This window comes from Coffea arabica, chromosome 5c (assembly GCF_036785885.1).
Source record: "Coffea arabica cultivar ET-39 chromosome 5c, Coffea Arabica ET-39 HiFi, whole genome shotgun sequence".
NCBI classification, from domain to species: Eukaryota; Viridiplantae; Streptophyta; class Magnoliopsida; order Gentianales; family Rubiaceae; genus Coffea; species Coffea arabica.
Genome location: NC_092319.1, coordinates 34,816,199 through 34,839,182, shown reverse-complemented (window position 1 = coordinate 34,839,182; position 22,984 = coordinate 34,816,199). Strand labels below are relative to the sequence as shown.

At 34.6% G+C, this 22,984-nt stretch overlaps 1 protein-coding gene across 1 annotated transcript; it reads right to left on the bottom strand.

Moving 5' to 3' along the window:
• Positions 1 to 1,879: 1,879 nt before the first annotated feature.
• Positions 1,880 to 14,220, bottom strand: LOC113688866 (transcription initiation factor TFIID subunit 6). Its single transcript, XM_027206674.2, has 12 exons — positions 13,955 to 14,220; positions 12,338 to 12,424; positions 8,340 to 8,441; positions 8,138 to 8,246; positions 7,100 to 7,203; positions 6,878 to 7,015; positions 6,679 to 6,774; positions 5,587 to 5,711; positions 4,640 to 4,772; positions 2,990 to 3,115; positions 2,798 to 2,912; positions 1,880 to 2,343 (listed from the first exon to the last, which is right to left on the bottom strand). Exons 1-12 carry the CDS (start codon positions 14,078 to 14,080, stop codon positions 1,982 to 1,984), a joined length of 1,623 nt encoding a protein of 540 aa, XP_027062475.1. The 5' UTR covers positions 14,081 to 14,220; the 3' UTR covers positions 1,880 to 1,981.
• Positions 14,221 to 22,984: the final 8,764 nt, after the last annotated feature.

Below are 22,984 nucleotides of genomic sequence, written 5' to 3'. Positions count from 1 at the left end.
AGTCTTTTGAATATTTAGTCCAAAATAACAATAGCAATTATCATTCATTTTTTTCACATTTGATACTATGCAAAATCTAAATCAATATACATGGACTTTTTTACAAACAATATGCAACATGTGACAAATAAAAAGTCCAGCAAATTGACATTAAAAAAAAATCATACTTTTACTACAAACATAAAAAATTACCATGAAAGGGTACATTATTTTATCACAACAAAATACCATTTTATTAATTTTAAATTACAATACACACACACACATATACATACATACATACATATTAGTATTATAATACAGTATATATAATGTGGGAGCAAGGGGCGGGTGGAGTCCTTTTTAAACCGATGCTAGATTATACATAAGTCTACATAGTAAGTTAATCAAATTGCTCTCCATCATCACATTATGTACTAGCAGAATAATTTGATGAATATATAATAAGAAAACGCAACAAGCTAAAAGTTGACTACCGAGAAAATAGGAAGACTGGGGTAAATTTGAGAAGAAAAATGTGCACATGGGTTTGTCAAAATGAAAAGACAAACATAATTCACTTGGGAAATGGGGATAGGGGGCAAAATGTATATTTTTGAAATTCAGGGTGGTAAAGTGTTACCACTCCATGGTTTTTTTTTTTGGGGGGGGGGGGGGGGGGGGGGGTGGGGTGGAGGGAAGTGTTGTTAACCGTTTTTCTTTATACTCTTCCCATAATGATAAATTATGATTGGTGTGATCTACCTGCATTCTATTGCAATGGCACAAAAAAACAAAAAAAGAAGGGTACCTTTTGTAGTATCGCTAACCAACAATTAATTTCCCATGAAAATTCTAAAAATGAAAAAAAAAAAAAAAAGAAATCTATAGCTTCTAAATAAGATTCTCAGTTTGATAAGGCATTTGGAGTTGAGTGACAAGTAAATCTACTAACATCTTCCGTAATCACCTTTCTTATCAATCCTTAGATGAATATATTTTATTCAAACGCTTAATTTCCATATACAAAGCACTGAAATTCCCCCCGGCCCCCTACCACAAAAAAAAAAAATAAAAAATCAGGCCTCAACTAATTGAATGTGTGGATTGATCTCGGCGCATTTTCCCTTGATATTTCTTCCACAACAGTTGTTCAAAATTTTAATTGCATGTCCAAATGGGTTTGGTGCATTTCTTCTTGATTTTCCCGTGCAACAGTTATTTTTCCATATAGAATATCGAGAATGAAATCAACACATCTAGATCGGCCAAAGCTGTGCAAAATTATACTCGTCTTTTCACAATGTCAATTAGTGTGTAATTATAAATCACGAGCCTTTGAGTTGATGGCTACCACCAAAACATTAATAAACTTAAGGTTGATAAACCACGAGCCTTTGAGTTGATGACCACCACCAAAGCATTAAAACTTAAGGTTGAGAGACAACGATTCAAAACTTGCCTCTCACCAATTACCACATTAAAAGTGACTTTGCTGAAAAAGTCCGATCATGATTCAATCCCCTCCGAATTATCTCTAAACCTCCTTAAGTCCGTCCCCTCGTTCTGATATATGATAGATTAGATTATACAATAGTTATCGTCTCAGAAAAAAAATTAGTGTGCAATATAATTTGTAATGTTGTATGATCACGCAACTTTTGCAGCAAAACAATTTTCACCTATTATTCCATAAACTTTTTTCTCTTCATTATTACCATTTATTGGCTGGGTCATGAAAATGGCTTTCCAGAGCCAAAATCGAACTAGGATCGACTTTACTATTCTATTGGTCTTACAAGCTCAGTTTTACCACTGTTATCCGATCTGCCACTGCTCATCAGCTCTTTCACTTGTTCATTACTGACAGAAGATAGATGACTTCAGGCAAAAAAGCTGCTAAAGTCTAAAAGCTAATTCCTCATTTTACTGCAGATGTTTATCTTTACATTGGATGACTGTCCTACAGGAAAGAAATGTAGTTAGCCCCAAGAATCAAATATTACAAAAAGAATGCCATTTCAGGTGATGGGATAAAGGGAAAAATGCTTTCTCCAAATAATTCAAACAATAACAGGAGAAGACGTCCAGAATCTAAGTCATCTTTCCAAGCCTGATTAAGCAAAGCTGGTGTCCTCAAAATACGCTTTTCTAACTGATCTCTTTTTTGTCTTCTCTCTGAGAGACTCTCCCTAATATCTTTAGGAGATGATCGGCCTGCACTGGAATCGCCTAAAGCAGCGGGATCCTTGTCAGTTTCCATATCAGAAGAGTTGTTCGATAATGGGACCAAGGCACCATCATTTCCCATTTTCTTAGCAGGTGGCTGCTCCTCTAATAGATCTGCAGGTGTCCTACGTTTATCTTCATAATTTAAGAAAGATAAAAGTCATGATAAGAACAGAATTAAGCGCTATTGTAAGAAAATGTAGATAACATTGTAGTTAGTGAAGTACAAGTGCTCTAAATCACAGTTATCAGTCAAGCAGAGCCATAAAATGAATCAAGATACAAAGTAAAACATTATTTATTACGGCAATTCATGATTAAAATGATACTCTCACTGTGCAGGTTATTGATGACTTGTAGCAAATTTCAATGGGAATGCTGGCTACTAAGGAAATAAGAAGGACACGTTAAAATCTAAAGTGAAAAACTTTTGGCCTCTCCCTTGAGCAGAATACAACTTGGCTTCAAGATGTAAGGTTAGTCAAACAAATGGCTGCGCACCTTATACAAGTAAGATTTATGGAGGTCTTCAAACAACAGGAACACTAAACTTGCAAAGCACACAACTCAAACATACAAAGAGACTTACTGGCTGAACATGAATGTATGATCCTGAAATTCGTTTTCCACACAGTGCTTGCAGGAGGTGATGGCATGGATGGAAACATCTTCAGCCTGTCATATATGCTTTGACCTGCAGCAGACTGGAGAAAGCAACTATGTAAACTAGCTTTCTCAAGGGTGCTAGAGAAAGCAACACAACTATTTTATTGATACAAACCAGCAACGCCCCATAAACACGCCATGCTTCATGTCTTTTCATTTCATTTTTCTGCTTTTCAAGAAGCATCTCTGGCTCAAGAAGTCTCAGATAGGTCTCCAGGTTTGGCACGACAAGAAGGCGGACCTATCAAAAGTTGAGAAGTATGACCAATTGTGGACTGACCGAAATTATAAAACTTAACATAGAAACCACAAATAACTTATATGGAAGTATTTATCTGGTCATCCTACATTTTCTTGGGAAAAATGCAGAATAGCAGTCCCTCATTGTCTCCTCATGTAACCAAGCTAATCATTTCTACATTACGAGGATGCAGTAACAAACTTCATGAATTGTCCTCTGTGTGGTTGGAATATAATATCTTTCTTCTTATATATGTATTTCAATGTAAAACCAGGATTCAACCCAGTATAAAGGAGATGTTGGTATTATAAGAAAAACAAAATAAGCTTCAAAAACATATATATATATATATATATATATCAAAAGCAGAAAAAAATTTATACATGTATGAAGAATCTGCATATACAAGACAGATATATGGTAGTGAAAACAAATCTCCTAGATTTACCATACCTAATTCGAGCCACTATACTCAATTTAGATCTACAAACAGAATGCCATCTATCTTTTAATTTTGTCTTAATCATCCCTCTGAAAACTGTGTTTCCAGAAGGTACAAAACTGTACTAGTTAACACCATAGACAGTTGAAATCACACAATGAAAAACCATTGGAAGGCTAAACTGAGTTTTACTTGAACTTATACATAGTAAATTGAAACTTACAGACATTCAATTTAAAGAAAGTAAATCTAGTTCCAGTTATCCATATTTATGTGAATACAATAAATTGCTGAGACTACATCATGACAGGAGAAAAAGGAAAGAACACCCAAGCAAAACATATTGAAGAAGATTGTATTCAGTTCTATTGCATTGAGTTTAGTCTGCCCCATCCAAAATTTGGTCTGATATCTTGATGGGTCTACTGATAGCAGCAACTTGTCAATAGTTAACTGTTCACCTAACATGAATCGTGAATTATGTGAACATGTGAAAACTTGTCAATAGTTAACTGTTCACCTAACATGAATCGTGAATTATGTGAACATGTGAAAACTAAGAACTCTGTCTGAAATTAAATTGTCAACCGTGCCATTGCCAAGGTTTTCGTTGAAATTTTCCTTACAAAGATGAGAAAGCCAGAAGTTGGACAAGCAAATGTCCCATTCAGGATATGATGGCTTTCTTGTCATCTTTTATTTTTCATGCATATTACAGGATAAAAAGATTGGCATAAAGTCATTTTAGTTCAAAAGAAGTTCTTAGTGCACCAAGGTAAAACTAAATAGTAGACCTTTATAAGCAATAGAATTTCTCTAAGTTTAGTTTAGCATTAAAGCCAAAAGTTTTGGCTGGGGTTTAAAGAAAGAGACTTCTTCCATTAAAGGCTTTGTATCTATCCTTCTCCATAATACTTCAATTTCATAAATTAGCCAATTTCTCCAATGTATCATGAAAGTTCATAGCACAGAGGAATGAAATTACTGAAAAAGAAGTAAAGATGGGGCTAGTAGCAAGATGGGTATAAGAAGAGAACTACGAAAGGAATGTGTTTGTGCATGAAAATGACAAAAAGGAATACCACATTGGGTCCAAGTGCAGCTAATCCTTGAATAGCACCATAATGTTGAGTTATTGCTCGTTTAGGATCCAAAAATGCATGGAGCAAAGTCTTGGTTAATCGTGTCTGAAGATTGTTGTAGACATGGGAAAACCTGAAAACATATGAATTTAAAGATTAAAACATCAACCACACAACGTTTCAAGAGTGGGCTATTTCCAATTCACATATGGAGGTTTAGTTCAGTTTGTAGAAGGCAAAGGTGACCTATACTAATAGCATTGACATAAAATCAGTTACATTTGTCAACCAAAACTTGTATAACTATTGTCAAGGACATCTTTTCAATCTCAAGTTTCTTCAAAAAGCTTCAGTCAATCCATTCCATATTACCTTTTGGTCATTTATGAATTCTGTATTTTCCAATGAACACGTGGTCAATAATGATGCTTGTTAGGTTTAAGTCTCCATGCAGGTTCCATTAGCCTGGTTAAACTGGAAATATCACTTATAAGCACTGCTCAAAGAGCACAAGGTTCAAATGTCATCCAAACACAACTGGATAAACATCTAATGTTTATTATCTAGAAGTTTTGAAAAGCATATGAATTCCAAAGCATTAGAAAGTAGCTAATATTTTAAAGCAATTCATCCTTCTTTTCAGCTACCAAGACATAGACCTAGCAATCTTGAGGTGATGAATCTTCTAAACCATAGAAAGTAAGGTTCAATGCAAGGAGTAAGCATATTAGATGTCACCTCATCACTCATCAAATGAAAAATAGGATTTCAATATGGGTATTCCTTGCCAAACTCTAACCATGATCCTTTCATGTTGTCACTAGCTAATTAAATTAAAAAGTACATTCCAGAGAAATCCTCTAGAAAATCCGTACGATATTAATGTTATAAGGAATGCTAACTCAATCGAATTATTAGGGTGCAGAATTCAAAGAAGTGTTTCCCACCGTTTGCATATGGAGGCTACTACAGTCGCAGTAAAATCTCTAAGTTCCCAGTGGTTATCTGCAAGTCGATTCCCCAGCCTCTTGGCAACAAGACAGGTGACAACTGATGGCATCAATTGGTGTAGCTAATAAAAGAAGCAAAAGTCTCAGTAAATAGATAGACAGAAATCAAAGGGCATAACAAATATCTACATTATGTTGAGTTGTAGAAATGAATAATAATCTAGCATTAAATTACTCAAGTTTCCAAAGTATTTCAGTAGTCCAAGAATCACAACAATACCTCTGTGTTTTTTGAAAAACCTTACTGAAGATTTTGTGTTTCAAAGACATATTGGTTGCAGTGTTATTAGATTTTTTCAGGTTGTTTTTAAGAACTCTCACCTCCCCTTAACAGCCGCTACCTTCCCCACTATTTCCACCCTCTTCCCCCCTCCCCCACCCCCCCCAAAAAAAAAAAAACAGCCCCACTTTTGTCCCCTACCTGCCACCCCCAGTCCCCCACCCTGAGCACCTCCTCCAATGAAGGAGGGGCACCCCCGCCGGGGAGGGGGGGGCGAAGAAGGGGAAAGGGGCTGCCCAGATGTGGGGACGGTGGTGGAAGGAGAGGGGTGAGGGCAGGATGGTAGTGGCAGAAGTTGAAGGGGTGATAGTGTGGTAGAATTTTTTTTGGGTATTTTTGGATTTTTTCTGTGCCTTTTGGGATGTAGCTGTAAATCTTGTGGGTAAAAACATGCTTTTCAAAACATTAGATCCAAGCAGACTCACTGGTTTCCAGTAGATAACATCTCACTTATGTGCACTATTCCTATGTCCTTTGGTTCCTCTGGCTTTTTGTACCACCTAAATATCAGAGTTTTGTTTAAATCCCTTTCACCCAAGAAATAGTTTTATCCATCATCTTTCAAAATCAAAGTCAAGTTTTGAATCAATCCAAAGGCATCACTCTTTCCAGAACAGAACATCATAATAAACAAAACTAGCAAATGAATCAAGTACACTTACGATGAGAAAATTAAATGTTCCCATGATTTTATCATAAGCAATCAATTTGAACACAAGCGTTAAGAAACTATATCTGCAAAAACTCACATAAGGTTCTATATGTATATGAGGATTTTGAAGTAGGCTCCAAACAAGACGCATCAAAGCAAAGAGTAGAGGGAAGTTGCTCAAACCATGAGAAACCTGACAACATAGTAGAATCAGAAAAAATAAAATAAAATAAAATAAAAAGAGATGTAATAGACTTTTCTCAAAGTGCTCCACTGAAAGAGCATGTCAAGAATACCTCATCTGCAATGAAGCATGTGAAATAAGGAACCAAAGGATGAAGCCCAGAGTCTGTTGCCAAACTTGCTAAAGCTTCCTTGAAAAGGACCGAGTCAGACCTACTAACCACAAGCTCAGTGATTTTATCAAAATATAACTGCATTAATTCAGAAGCAAGGTCAATTACAGAACTTCAAAGTGAGAAAATATCAAAATTGCTTCATAGAAAACTTTGATCTACCTGGAGCTCCCTAGACAGGACATGTTTAACGGGTAACCTTATGTCAACAGGAAGTCCATCTTCTTTTTGCTCTGGCAGTTTTGTTTCAGAAGGAGCTCTAATAACTGCAAATGAAAAACATATAAATATCTGCAAGCACTATCACCGTGGTTGTACAAACTAGAACTTGAAGACTAGAATTACTTGTATGCTCCAAATTATCAGTGGAAGAGTCACACAAGGTGCCTTTTTCCTTGATCTCCCCTAGATTGCCAATTAATTGAAAATCATTTTTGAAGCTTAGGCATATACTTCCAATGATACGCTAAACCGTGGGTCAAACTGATGCTTATTATTGTGAAACACTTGAATAGAGACAAACATTAGATGCTTTCAGATGTAAATTGCCATATGCACAGAATCAACTACAACTGCATCAGAAAAAGCAGTTTGACCAGAGAAAATGTTAAGATCAGGATACTCCAATTTGTGCCTTGAGTTTTCTGGTTTTTAGACTCTTCCTCTGATCATTCATTATGTTAGGTCAGCCAAAAGATGCCTCCACTTCTTGCACCCCATGGGAATTGAATTCCTTGTTAAGGGTACAGGCTGAAAGCACAATGCTTTGATACAATGGCTGCAGCATATCTTCCTCTGCCTTAGCTAACTCAGAAATATCTGGTCTGACATTTATGTTTCCTAAAGGAGGTTTTAACCAGAGATGCAGTTCTAGCTAAAGAGAAACATACGGCTTATGTAGTCCTTATTAGCATCAACCTTTACATGGACTATACAGTTTCTCTGACCCATAATAATGTAAAAAGTGTAAATATAGAAAAAGAAAAAACTATTGCAATATAAGCCAGACCTTCTACTGGAGCATTTTCTGAAATAGCAGGTTTTAACCAGAGATGCAGTTCTAGCTAAAGAGAAACATATGGCTTATGTAGTCCTTATTAGCATCAACCTTTACATGGACTAAACAGTTTCTCTAACCCATAATAATGTAAAAGTGTAAATATAGAAAAAGAAAAAACTATTGCAATATAAGGCAGAGACCTTCTACTGGAGCATTTTCTGGAATAGCAGGTTGTACACCTTCAATAGCGAGCCAGTGACAAACTACAGAACAATCCAAGGGTGCTTTTGGTAACGGAGCTTCAATTACCTAGATGCAAGTAATATACAGTTTAAAAGAGTATAAGCGCGCCAGGAAACATGTAAAAGGGATTTCAATAATTTACATCAGGAGACTGCTTACATCTTTAAAATCCACATCTTTGTCATCAACATAAAACAAGTCCCTGTGTCCAAGTGCTCTTCTGAACCGCAAAGGATCCCCAGAGGCAAAGCCATAAATTGGCTGTGGAAAGAGTAATAAACAAAACCAAACTAAAATCAATGATGCTTGAAAACTGGCCAGAATACATTGCACGAAGTTCTCTACCCAACTTCCAGCTGAGTAAAACGTTGAAACTTATTATTTAGTAGAGCAGTAAAAATCATGTGAACTCTAGATTCAATGAAATCCATGGAAATCTAGATCGGCACTAATTATCTAGAGATACAATTTCAGAGGACCATAAGACTTCTCCTTACAAGAATTGTATCAATAACTTGAAACTGAGAATCCAAAAGTCGAAAGCTTAAGCACTCTTTTGTTATCAACAAAGACCAAATGAACCATTTATATCACGCGCATTAAATAGCTCCAAATTTGAAGATTCTCAACTTCACTACATGGACTAATAGAATTAATAAAACATTTTAGTAAATCAATATGATTGATTGAATTGAGTTGGAGGGGCCCATGATGGAAGACAAAGAACTTGTAGGCTTCAACAGATACAGTTGGGCAATATGCTGAATCACAACTCTGTAATGGTGTCAGCATAGTGCTAATGCTACACGGTCAGGACACATGCATTCAAACAGATAAGGAATGCATTACATGGTCACATAGCTGAAATGAAAACAATATTTTGTGCATTGACAAGTCTTTCAATAAAGGGTCACTTTCATAGTAAGTGATTAATCATTTAGAAGTTAGTAACTAGATCTATGCGAAACGGATGGTACAGAACCAAGTCAGTGTAGATGAAGTTTAACAAGATCTATTTCAAGTGTTCAATGGACATCAAAATATGACTTATTTGATGAAATGACATTTAGATAAGTTTACCACTCCTGACCCTCAACTTTTCTAATTGTACCTCATGAGTAAACATGATAGCACACTTCCCTAAAAGACTATACGCAGCAATGATATCATCCACAAGCTAGAGTAAAGACTTGCTGTAAAAGCAGAAGATATAGATGTTGTCCACTAATCAATATCTGGCCCAGTATGCCTAATTGTGTATCAAGCTAATGCATGCATCTGGGGACGGAAGACCCAAATCATTTACAACATTTATCTCGGTCCTGGACAAGTACTAAGGCCAATTCCTTTAACTTCCCATTCATTAAAAAAAAATTAGAATTAAAGCCAAGCTAGGAAATGAATAAATGTTATCAAGTCCTACTAAGGTAATGTGGATTTCACGATGAAGACAATTTTGATAGCTGAGTAGAAGGTCCTGACGTCAAAATAGTGGTACAGCTGATATTTTAAGGAATAGCAGGAGGTTAGGACCATAAAAGCAGCAGCATCCGATTTTCATCTTCCATTGAGGTTTAGCTGGCTGCATGATCCAAATCAAAATTGAGAGGTTTACTAATTATAATCTCAAACCATATTGTTCTGTTCATGTTATTGATAATTGCTATGCATGTTTTCTTATAAAGATAAAAGAAAATCATGATAGAACTAACTGACTCTTTTTCGTTGTCCGCACACAAACAATCTACAATAGTGTTGTTCTGTATTAATTCCTAGCATTGCAGAATCTCCATAACCAATTAACTATTTTACTCCTTAACTCATAATGGAGGCATCATCTAGTCAATAGTTGATCGTCTGCTATCAACGGGAGGTCATAATTTGCCAGATTGCTACAGTTCATGGAACGTTTTGAATCTGGATCTGGATTGCCACTTGAAGCTAGAGTTAGGTTTTTTCAGACTATGCAGATGCTATGCATTCAAAAACCATAAATCACGATCATATTATAAAAGAGATCATAGCTGTATGCCCAGAGCTAAGAGCTAGATGAATAACCGCTGAACTAACTGCTGTCCACAAAACCTTAAACTAAGTTGAAAACAAAAACCTACTACCAAGGGGGTTATTAAGCAGTCAAACATCCCTATGAAATCCAATGTGGGGAATGAGATATTATATTCACTTCTTAAGACCTTTGCACTCTCTCAAGTGCCAATTGAATGTCCAGAGTGGACTAGGTTGTGTAAGTATTGTAGAGGTACTTATATGGGCTCTAGAATAGGCTCCTATCCTAAACCCTCAAGCAACATAGCTTGCCAACACCACTCGCCCAGTCACTGCCCACACCAGATTCACTTTAAATGTCAACTGTAACCAGAGGACAGGATTGGTCCAATAACTTTTGAAGCTAGACTAAAGCCCAAAAATCTTAAACCATGTTACCAGTACGTGAGCAGCCTAGATTAAGAAAACAAACATCCTTAGGTATTTGGCATGAAACACAGAACTTTACACTCACTTTACCATGATCAAGTATTAGAGACCGCCTTTAAGTGTAGTAGTTATCACTATATGTAATTCTGACAGCTAACACTCAGGGTAATCATTCCAAAAATGTTGAATAAATTACATTGGTTACTTTTTATGGAAGACACACATTAACATGAGGTTTGCCACTTTAATGTCCATATTTAGCAATCTAAAATTGCTAATGAGACATTCCTTTGTCCAATAATAATTGTCAATTCACTATTTTGTTGATATCCCTGGTAACTTTGGGAACACATCATTGTGCAACTCTCCGTGTGAAGAGTTCTTAGCCCCTTGAGAATCTTCTATGGCATGAATATCGTACAGCAAATATAACCAGCGTAGTAGAACCCTCTTTTCATTTTAATTTCTCAATGACCCCAAAGGTCTCATCAACCTTGCCTCACTTTTATGAGTGTGCTTTTCATGTATAGTCTACCAAACTTGAGCCTGTGGTAATTACTCGATCGCCAACTATTTCCGTCTTGCAAAAGTGCATCATATGTCTCAGCAAATTAAATGAGTATGACAACTACCAATAAAAATCAGATGGATGTGAGATAAAAAGAACTAGCACATATCATGTCCATGCAAAGCTGAATTTTTTGCTAAAACTCTTCAATTATTAAAACCAGATGCTCTAATTCATCAAAGAAATCACTAACATAAACTCGAGAACTAAGTGGCCAAATATCAAAGCATGATCTATTTAAAGGACTTGTCTAACCTACATACATATGCATCTTAGAGACATCAAGAACCAACCTGATACACTCTAAATCTAACCACGAATATTCTTCACTTGCCTGGTACTTTAACAGAATTCGGTTCTCACAGTTCCTTTACATTGTGATCTTCTTTTGAAGATTCATAACTCATGCATACCAACAGCCACATCAACAGACCTATTCTTTTTATAATTGTCTATATACTCCTCTCAATCTCACTGGCACAAGCCAATAGATACACAACCGATGAGAGAGACATACAAACACAATCCAGTGTGCACATTGATCCTTCTTAATTTTTATTGTTTCCCAGGTTACTCCTACAAACAACAAATCAATTACCAAATTAGACAACATGAATATCTTCAATTAAATGCCGAGAAGGCCTTGGTCTAGTGGCTAAGGATGAGGCCTCAGAACCTATAGGTTCTGGGTTCAAATCCCCCTTCCCCCTCCCCACTTCTTAAATCCCATCCCTTCCCTGCTGGAAAAAAATTAGAAAAATCTTCAATTAAATAAAGACAAAGGATGACAGGATAGAAAGAAAACCAATTGTCTATAAAGGGTGGAAGTAAATCTAGAACCCCAAATATATACTGCAGTACTCCTCAAACACAAAAGAGCTACTAAGAAGGCAAGTACAAAATTAATACTCAGTAGTAAACTTCTCTATAATACTTTTGATCAAATATAATGACAAAATATACTGGAATAAGTAATCATTCACTCTAGAAGTAGAACCATGCAAATCAAGTTAGATCAGGTTCTGAATGAGATACTAAAATCTTATGAATAATTGGCAAGAATTGAACAAGTCATAAACCACAATGTTGATGAATATATGACAAGCTAAAATTATTATTCCACTATCATAGATGTACTGAGGATGGAAACTACCTCAACATTCCGTAATCTGAGTGCACTATCAACATCTTCCGTTGTCAACAAATTTCTCTTGGAATGGCGCATGCATTTGATAGCTTCCTTCAATTACATGACAAGAAGCACATTTAGATTTCACTGAAACACATTCTTCAACTTCGAAAGGCCTCACATGAATAAGTAAAGTCAGGGCCATACTTCAGTTCACAACCCAAAAAACACAGAATGAAACCAATCTAGGGTATACTTCGCCTATCATTTGCTCATAAACAAAAAAGTCATCACTAGCTTTACTGGACATTTCTCCCCACCAACTCATGCCTGTCACCATTTTGCAACTTGTTGCATTTCACCAGTATGACCACTAGAATGTTTTAAAGAATAGGCTATACAAACCTCTTTCATACCCATTAGAAAACTACCAGACAAAATCATTATGTAGGTTCATGCATGCACAAACTCCAATGAGCAGCACAACAACCGGTCATCCATCAAGAAAAGGGAGGGAAGAAAACACAAATCTTTTACATTATCAAGGAGTTTGATCTATTGCGAGACACATATCAAGTGGATGTCTACAAATGGAGATGTGCCTCAGAATATGCACATCAAATGGCAAAAGTATCATAAAAGATTATATTAAACTCTACAGTAGTGATTTATATGATGGGGTCCAATTCACCATGCTTAATGAGTAAGGTGAACCAGAAAGAGATAGAAGGGTAATAGGACATTTGCTTCATGCCATTTTTCCCTAGAGCCCGTGAATCGACTCTTTAATACATTCACAGTTTTCAACTAGCAGCAAAGGAACACGGTAGTGGTTTATCTGTCATGTTGGTATAGCCATGTCAACATTATACATGGGAGAAAAGGAAATGGAAGAAATGACAAAAAATGAGAAAGGATCAGCAGCACAGGCCAGCACATTTCCTTAAGCACCAAAACTTGGTTTTCCCTCCATTTGCAGTATTGACAGCTTTGTTTTCTACCATCAACAAGCTTTACTTTCCTTGCTTTGTCATCCCCATAAATTCAGTAACATGGTAGCATCTCTTCTACTACAGTCATTAAAAGAAAAAAGGCCACAAATTCAGTGAAAACCTAAACGTCATCTCTTTCTTCCTTCTTGCATCTCGCACAATACACAAATCTTGTTTATTTGTAGGTCTCTGCATATTAACGTATGTAATCTACTTACACATCTACAGTCCATGATTTCTCAGTCAAGAATTCTAGTCACTAACCTATTGTAACAAAGCTTATATTTTGCATACAATTGACGTCAAAAAAATGATTAACAACCCAAAATCAGAAATTTAAATGCAGAAAGCGCATCAAAATCAATAACATATTTAATCAAACACGACTAGTTTTCTCTAAATTAACACACATGTAAATAAAAATTAAAAAAAAAAAGTGCAAGAAACTTCTTCAGATATTAATCAGTCATTTCCTCTTTTCTTTCCTTTTCATTATTCCCAACTTTTCCCAACATTTCCATGCAGCAGAAACAGAGACACCCACAACATCTTCATGCCATATACAGCTTAAATTCCTAATTAGGCAGAAAAATAAAACAAAAACTATACAAAAAAGTGAAGCCCAGAAAACAAATTTAAGGAAAAAGACCTGCATGATTTCGCGCAAGCGGTATTCGACATCAGGAGCAAGAGCAAGGGCAGCATCTGGGGACAAGTTGTTTATCCCAATGCTTTGCGCAGTGACTTCAATCGTCTCCTTTGGAACTATACTCATCCTTACCCTTATCCCTTTTTTCTAATTACTCAAAAATTTTGAACTGCATTTATGAATTTCTGTTCAAGAAGATACAGAGTTGAGGCTTTGAAGGAGAAAGAAATTGCAAAGGGTTCAGTGAAGCAATCTTCCAATCGTCTCGTTAGTCTGTGAGAAGTTTAATTAAGGGGCCGTTAATTGCACTGCTTTGGACCTTGAACTAATTGCGATTAGCATTTTGCGTCTTAAAATATCAACTAGAATTTTGCCCGACGGTCTTTTTTTTTTAAATTATTATGAATTTATATAAATATAAATAATTTAAATATAAAAGTTAATAACAATTCTACATGTTCATCTGCATTAACTTTAAAAAATTAATGTATTCTAAATGTTCAATTATTTACTAATTTTTAAAAATTTGTTTACATACTTTCACTATAATATGATAGTATAAATTAAATCATGTATCCTATATCAAAAATTTGGTAGATTTTTTTACATATATTCTTTTAGATAATTTAAATTTTTATAATAATCATAAATCTAGAACTATATATTTATATTTAATTAAGTAGAAAAAATCTAGCAATTCATTTTTCTTCATCAATAAATATTCAGTTTCCAACAATATTGGTAAATCTATTAGTGCAACAGTTAATTTTCATTTTTACACTAAATTAATTCAAAATTAAGGGAAGAAATGATGAACAATTTGAATATTAATCAACGGTGTGGTAATGAAAGGAAGTAATTTAGAATATGTAAGATTTCAATAATTGTGATTAAGGAAGTAATTTGGGATATATAAGATTTCAATAATTATGATTTGAAAAAGGTTTTACTAGAGTTCTATATGTAATAATTTGATAGAATAAGATAAGATTAGTTGTTTTTTAAAATAATATCTTTAAAATAAGATTAGTTATTTTTTAAAAGTTATTTTAAAATTAGAAATAATTTTTAAACATATAATATAATCCAATTAGGATTTAATATAAGGAAAACCCAAGTGACTTATAATCCATTAATTCTTTTCAATTAAACATGCCACGTAGAAGTGAAAAATAATTCTAATTAAAATAGCTACTTTCATATATACATACGTATATATATATATATATATATATAATAACATTATGACCTCCCCCAAATATTTTTGCGAACTAGTTCATTTACGTAAATAGGAAACTACATTTCGTTGGCCGTTAAGAAATCCGCAACGGATCTTCTGTCCCACACCCTGTGCCACTCTCTGTCCCACTTTTTATTATATTGCTATTTCTCATTCACAAACATCATGTTTTAATTCCTTTTTATTTCTTTATGATCTAATAACTATTAATTGAATAAAAAATAAATACAACAGTTTCAAAAAGCTAATATATAATAGAAAATTAAAAAATACAGCAGAAAATTCATAAAAATCTCATTTTTTATGCATTTTGACTTTATGACTTTGTTAAATTTTGTGTATTACTCAATTAATAGTTATTGGATCATAAGGAAATAAAAAAGAATTAAAACATGATGTTTGTAAAGGAGAAATAGCAATATAATAAAAAGTGGCACAGAGAGTGGCACAGAATGTGAGACAGAAGATCCGTTAAGAAATCTAAACCTAATGGATATCAGGAGGGTCAAAATATTTTTCAAAGTTTAATTGGTACAAATCACATTAATTGTGATGCCCAAACTGATTCTTAAAAAATGTCACGAATATGTAAAGAGTGAGACTCGAAGAAAAGAAAAATTATAATATATAAGTATACGTGACCTAAAAGAGGAATGCAACATAACGGGTATGGGGACTTATATTTGTGACTCAATTTTCTTTTTTATAGAGGAGATACGAGCGTGTTAAAGCTAAGAAGTCATACTCGTCTATTTCTCATATTTGAAGGGCAAGTCTCCAAATTCTAGTCAAACAAATGAACTAACCTATGTCTAATTTCCTAAAATGGAATGCAAATCTAAATGTTATATTTCGCACATAGGGATAAGAGATATACATATAGAAGAAATATCATGCAAAATGGTAAGGATCCTAAAAAATAAAAAATATGCATGAAATGTAACGATTGTCACGCAAACATGATTTAGCGCGTAGACGGTTCCCAAGGATCTAGCATTGAACTAATTCATGTTTATAAGTTTTCACTAGCGTTGGACTAGTGAGTAATCGGGGGGAAAAATCACAACTAGTGTTGGACTAGTGTGGTGACGTCATGCATTTGTTATAACTAAATAAATCATATAAAGTATAATTAAACCAAGTAAACACATAAATGCACATAACACGTAGGCATGATATCTAGATGCAAAGGCCCTAAAGAAAGCGAATAAACACATAAACACACAAGCATGCAAGCATACAAACAAATAGACGCAAATAAAAGCCTAATTATTACATTCGGGGTTCTAACTACAATCTAGGGGGGGAATTAGAATAATAATAACCTAACTATTACATTTATCTAACTAATTACATTTTGGCAAAATTAAAACCTATCTATTACATAGCCTAACTAAATACATGTCTTGAACTCCTATCTATTATAATTTGGCGTTAAATGCCTCACAAATAATTATCAAAATTAAATAAAACAAATGAAACTTAAAATGAATAAAAATGAATAATAACGAATAAAAGAAAAAAATTCAAAACATGCAATTGCACATAAAACACATTGGAGCACATAAAGGAATTTAAAATAATAAAAGAGATTACCTCTCTCGAAGTTGTGGTTCAATGGGGGTGAAATTTGCCATAATTATGCTCCAAAATCAATAAAATAATTCAGGCACCAATTTAATTATAAATAAATAGAAATAATCATGAAATCTACAAATTAAAGCACTTAAATGAAGTAGAATTAACAATTAAAGAAGAAAGGTAACTTATATTTAAGAAATCAAAACTATTAGGGACTTAATTACAAAAATTAAGAAAGTTTTAGAGGTCAAATTATAATTATTAAAAATTTTAGGGTTAAAATGAAATAAAAATAAAGTTTAGGGACCAAATTGAAATTAAAAATAGGGACCTAATAGAAATAAAGCTAAAGTTTTTAGGGCCATAATATAATGATTGAAAGATATAGGGACTAATTTGAAATTTCGTTACCAGATTACTTGAGCAGAAGGCCATTGGACCATTTTCAGCATTTCTTTGGGCCAAAGGCCACATGGCCCGACCGAAAGCCCTAAGAAAAATAATAGGCCAAGCCTACTCCTTTTACCAAATCAGCTCAATAACATTGCATGGGCTTTCATTCTCAAGTCCAAGCCAAAAACCCTGAAAAAATAAACCAACAACCCATTACCCTAAACCCAAACAAAATAACCTTCTACCCAAACCAACCTGTTTTTATTAAGACCTAACATGAGAAAAGATATCAACTAAAAATTACTTAACTATAATTATGTCCTAAAATCCAGAACTAATCTATCAAAAAACATGCTCAAAATATAAGAAAAAAATTGCATTTTAAAAGGGTAAAATTGATTGATTTTTCCAATTTTTGGGCCATATTAGAATTAACTAAAAGTTAAGGGGCCAAAACGATAATTTCAGAAGCTTTCATGCAGCCTTGTACGAAGAAGCTTTCTCCTTTCTGCAAATTCGGAAGCTTCCTTGCTGCAGTTTTCTTAGCAGCTTATTCAACACAAGTATTCATGCAAAACTCAAACAGAATCCCTGAATTTATTAGCTAAACCCCAACAAGAATCCCAATTCAACAAGAAAATAACAGAAAAACATGAAATTAAAGGCTCAAAATCCCCTCTTCCTTTAGATTCACAAGTAGAAAGAAAAGCAACCGGCTTTTATCCATGGGTTAACTTTGATTGCGAACCACAGAGCTTACACACCCACATTTACTTCCAAAATTTTGTCATCTTCTATTCAAACCAGATGTATCAGACCCAACAAAAACATAGAACCCGTACTATAAATCCATGAAAGCATAATCTGAGAAAAGGTTCTCTTTTGATGAGTTAAAGATTTTTTCTTTGTGGATTGCAGCAAGCAAAGGAAAACACACAGAGAAATTGAGAAAAGTGGAATTCAAAGCTCAAATCTGGAAGCCAGGAACTTTGTTGCAGAAACTTTAAGAATGATAAAGGTAACAACAGGTTCAAGCCCGGATTTGGAGATGTTGCAGAGGTTTTTTCTAAAAAATTCCAACACAAAATCTTCTCCTCGATCAACGTAGATTTTCCAGAAAAAGAAATCTTCCCACGAGAAGCTCTGGGGGCATCGGAATGAAGCAGGGAAAGTGACTGAATCACCAACCCTGGCTCAGTTTTTCTAAAAGATTTTTCCTGCACTTTTTCTTCCTCTTTTCTCTCGTTTTCTCTCTTTCTTTGCTGTTTTTCTCTCCTTTTGATCTCTCCGCCACCCCTCTTCTCTACCCCACTGTCTTGGCCGCGTTTATGAGCCTTTTTATAGGCAACAAAAATCCCACAATCCTTACCTCAAAGGTGAGGATGAAGGATGGTATTTTCTCAAAATTTTGAGCCATTAGATGGCATTTCTTCTAGAAAAATCTTGATAAAGATAAAGGAGATGAGTTGGCAAAGGGTTGGGGAAAAGGAAAAAACAAAACCGAGTGGAATTGAAGGCCAAAAATGGTCTTTGCAATTTCCGTTTCTGTATTGATTGCACACACGCGTGAAACAGTTTTTTTTTTTTAGAAAACTGATTTTGTTATTTCTTTTCTTTTCTTTTTTTTTTTTCTAATTTTCTAAAAATAAGTAAAAATAATTTTCTCAAGAAAATGAAACAAAATAAATAAAATTTAAGTAAAATGAACTAAAAACTAAAAAAAATGGAATAAAATAAAGAAAAATAACAAAATTTTGGTGTCTACAGCATGGATACCAAAACAAGGAACCCAAAAAAAAAACCCAACAATGGTAGGATAATGCTCAAAATAAGAAATAACCAAGACACCATGACTAAATTTGGAGTAAGTTACCTCACTGTCTCATTCACATCTAGGGGTGTTTCGCGAATCGAGCCGCTCGCAATCGGCTCGCGAGCGGCTCGAATACGAGCTCGACTCGAGCTCGTCAATATCGAGTTCGAGTCGAGCTCGAGCTAATTAAGTCGATCTCGAGTTCGAGCTCGAGCTCAAAAACATTAAACTCGTTGGCTTGCGAGCAGCTCGCGAGCTCAATTATACATTTTTTTGATTTTTTATTTTAATAGTAAAATTACATATATATCCCTAATATTTTATTATTTATTAAAAAAATTATTATTTTATTCATTTTTAAAAATAAATAATTATTTTTTATTTTTTAAAAATAAAATAATAATAATTATTTTTTTATTTTTTAAGCTCGAGCTCGAGCTCAACTCGAATTTGACTCGAGCTCGAGCTCGTGCTTGATATTTTGAGCTTGTCGAGCTCGAGCTCGAGTTCGAGTTTCACAAAATTAACTCGAGCTCGGCTCGATTAGCCAAAGCTCGACTCGAGCTCGGCTCGATTAGCCAAAGCTCGACTCGAGCTCGACTCGTTTGCACCCCTATTCACATCTATGCCGGGTGAGTTTGACTTCTTTTCCTTTTCCCTCTGAAATGCTTTCATGTTCTTTTTTTGTGGTTGGCGTCGCTAGTCAAAATGAGTGTAAGTCCATTGCAAAAGAATAAATAAAAAAATTTTAAAGCAAGCAAAATCAACCAATAATTTTTCTTGAAATGTCAATTCCTTAATAGTTTCAATCCAAAACAGAAAACCCAAACTACTACCAAAATAGAAACCCAAAATACAAAAAGAATCTTCATGACTTCAAAACTTTTTGGCCTCCAAAACTTAAAAGGTTGTGAAGTTATATAGCACTCCTTACTATTTCTTTAGTTCACAATACGTGTTCTTGCATTCACTACCGTGATAAGTAGATTATGGATCTAATATTCAATAACAACAGTTTTTTTCACCTCTCTCTAAGCAAGTTAAAGGGTAGGCAGCAGCACCAAAAATATTATGTAAATATAATTCAACTTTACATAAGCATTTCATCGAACATCTTGCACGCAACAAATGGCTAAAGGAATTCACATCCAAAATTTCAAGAACTAAATCAACTAGCTAAAGAAAGTGCAAATGATACAAGTCCTAAGAGCTGCTCGTGCCTTATTTCAAAATCCACTCATGGTTCGTTGGGATCCAATGAATAGAATTAAAAACAAGTGCAAGACTTAAGTAAGGACGATGGGACCATGGCTTAAGACCTAGTTAAGAGTCATGGATTGGTTATGTTTTATGTTTTTTAATTTTTTTGTGGTCCGTGGTTAGTGAGTAATTAGTTAGTGAACTACACGACTAGGTCATGTGGACCAATGTTGGAGCCGAATTAGAGTTAGTTTTTGCTTAGCCGAATTAGGTTTAGTCTAGTTAAGTCTTAATTCTAATTAAGTTAGGAGTTGAGTCTTGTAAGCCTATAAAAGGCATCATGAAAAAGAAGACGATTTGTGAAAGTAAATTAAGAGTTCATTTCTTTATTGTTCCTTTGTGAACTCCCTTAATACAAAGTGAGTCGCGTCTCTTTTATTCAAGTTTTGGCTTATCAATTTAAGATCGCGTTGAATTGTGGTGCCTTCCTACCCTTATAAGCAATCTTGAACTGTCTTTGATTGGTTTAAAATCTATCTTTTGTATCCATAGCCTGATCAAGATAGATCCTTTCACTGTCTGATCGATTCGATTTTTTCTCGAGCGGTCCTTGGAGAATCGGGTTCACGTCAATTGGTATCAGAGTTTCAACTCTTGATCTAGGTTAATATCCTTTTTTTTTTTCTTATTTTTTACTTTTTGTTCTTCTACCAAACCTTACCCAATTCAAAAAAAGAAAACAATAATCCATTGCTGTCTCTAAGAATCGCTAGGGTTCATATTCGTCGTATCTGGTATCTTGTTGTTCATCAAGTTTGTTTCTTGTGCAATCCATCCAAAGTTTTAGTCATTGTTTCTTGTTGGTTTTTGTCTAGAAATTTCATGTTAATTTGTATCTTATTTCATGGCAATCATTCCAGAAAAAAAATTGACAAAAAAAGATTCCAGCCGTTGGTTTCTTTTAGTCGCGTATCAAGATTAGGGTTTCATGTTTCTTGTTTCTGTCTGTTTTAGTTTTGTTGATTATCTTTGTTTCTTGTTTCCAGCACCTTGTGTGAATGTTGTTTCATGATTTCATGGGAGTTTGAGTCAAGAAAACAACGTACCAGTCATTAGTTCTTGGAAACAAGTTACAAGTTGTGTCTTCTTAAGGAATCCGAAGTTGTGTCCTAGGGTTCTTGATTGTTTTGTCAGTGATTCTAGAATTGTGATAAAAGTGGACAGACCTTGCAAAAATTTCTTGGAACTTGAGTTAAAACTTCAACAATTCTTGAAGTTCTTGATTATTTGAAACACATTCTTGAGATTCTTGAAGTTGTAGACTCGAATTTTGAAACTTTGTCCCACTCTAAAACTGCCTTGTTTAAACCAAGGGATTGTGAGCTGTTTGGGGGGCTAATTCATCAAATTTTTGTTGTTTCTTGATTTTGGAAACATCTACATATGTTCTTGATCAGAATCTTGAAGTTTTCTGGGTTTTTGGGAACTGAAGTCTTGAACATTCAAAGCTGCAAAGAAAATTCCAGCAGCAAGTTCCTTATTTCTCGAAGTTCTTGGCTGTTGTGTATAAAAGAAAAAAATCATCACAGCCACGAATTTGATTCCTAAAGCTTCCAGAACTTGAGCTTCATTCGTGTTGAGGAGTTCTTGAATTGGTTGAAACAATAAAACAACAAAACAGCCACATCAAAGAATCCAAATCCCATTCTAATTTGTCCTAGTGAGCCCGACAGCCTTTAAACCAATTACTTCTTAGAAAATTCATTGAAGCTAGCTTTGAAATCCTTGCAACAGTGGGAAAAGGGTGTTAAATCTATATTCTCCAAGATAAATTAGTCCAACAAAATTTTCCAGGTTGTGCACATCAAGAACTAGAACCGAGTAACTTCAAGCCAACTTATTCTTGTGTTGGTTCACACCAGAATTTTTGTGTCAATAGCCAGGTTCTTTTTCTAGTAGTTTTATCTGTAAAATCCATCCTTGAAAGTCCAGAAACCACGTCCAAGTTATAGTGGTTTAGATCCTAAGTTTGACACCAAAAATTCCAGATTTCTCTTCAAAGTGTCAAATTCAAGGTTTTCCTTCGAAGAGTCAAAAATTTCCAGCCTTGTTTGAGTTGATTTCCTAGATTTCTTATGTCATTATTTTCATTTTTTACTCTAGTAGCTTTAGTTCATAAATTCTAGTAGTTCCAGCCACAAATACATGATGGAAAACTCCCGTTTATCGAGTGTTACGAAATTTCCAAATTTTTTAAGTCAAGTCTCATTGACTCAATCCAATCTATGGTCTTGAACTCATAACCACTGCCACTGTGTTAATTGAATTATTGAGCCATCTTGATCAATTGTGAGCAGTTCATATTGTCTCAAGGATTGTTAACAAGGACTTGAAAGAGTGGTGAGATCTTTAGAGTATGTTGAGTGAAAACACTGGTATTGAGTGTAAATACTAAGGGAATGCGTGATGAATTTCTTTTACTCCACTAACCATTGTTGCAGGTTACCTCACAATGTCAAACCAAGGTGTAAGGAGTTGCCAACAAGTTGATTTTCATCTTAACATGGAAGATATGACGGGTGAACTTAAGCAAATTTTGCATGAAGCTTTTGAGCCTCTTCATAGACGCCTTGACCACATAGTGAACAAGGATGTCAGGGGGAGGGGTTCTACATGATTTAGTTTCATATAATCTACCTCTTCAAAGTCAACTTATTCAAGAAGCGATAAGAAGGTTCATTCAACATCTCCTAGGCCTAAACCTAGAGTTGAACCATTGCATGAGGAGTCATTTTGGGAGACA

What these genes read in the sequence shown, in the direction of transcription:
- LOC113688866 (XM_027206674.2), bottom strand. Translation starts at nt 14,080, where the DNA reads ATGAGTATAGTTCCAAAGGAGACGATTGAAGTCACTGCGCAAAGCATT. An exon ending in ATATACATATAGAACCTTAT is followed by an intron (nt 5,712 to 6,678) that starts GTGAGTTTTTGC and finishes TTCTTTTATTAG; the next exon opens with CTACACCAATTGATGCCATC. An exon ending in GTAGCCTCCATATGCAAACG is followed by an intron (nt 4,773 to 5,586) that starts GTGGGAAACACT and finishes ATATGTTTTCAG; the next exon opens with GTTTTCCCATGTCTACAACA.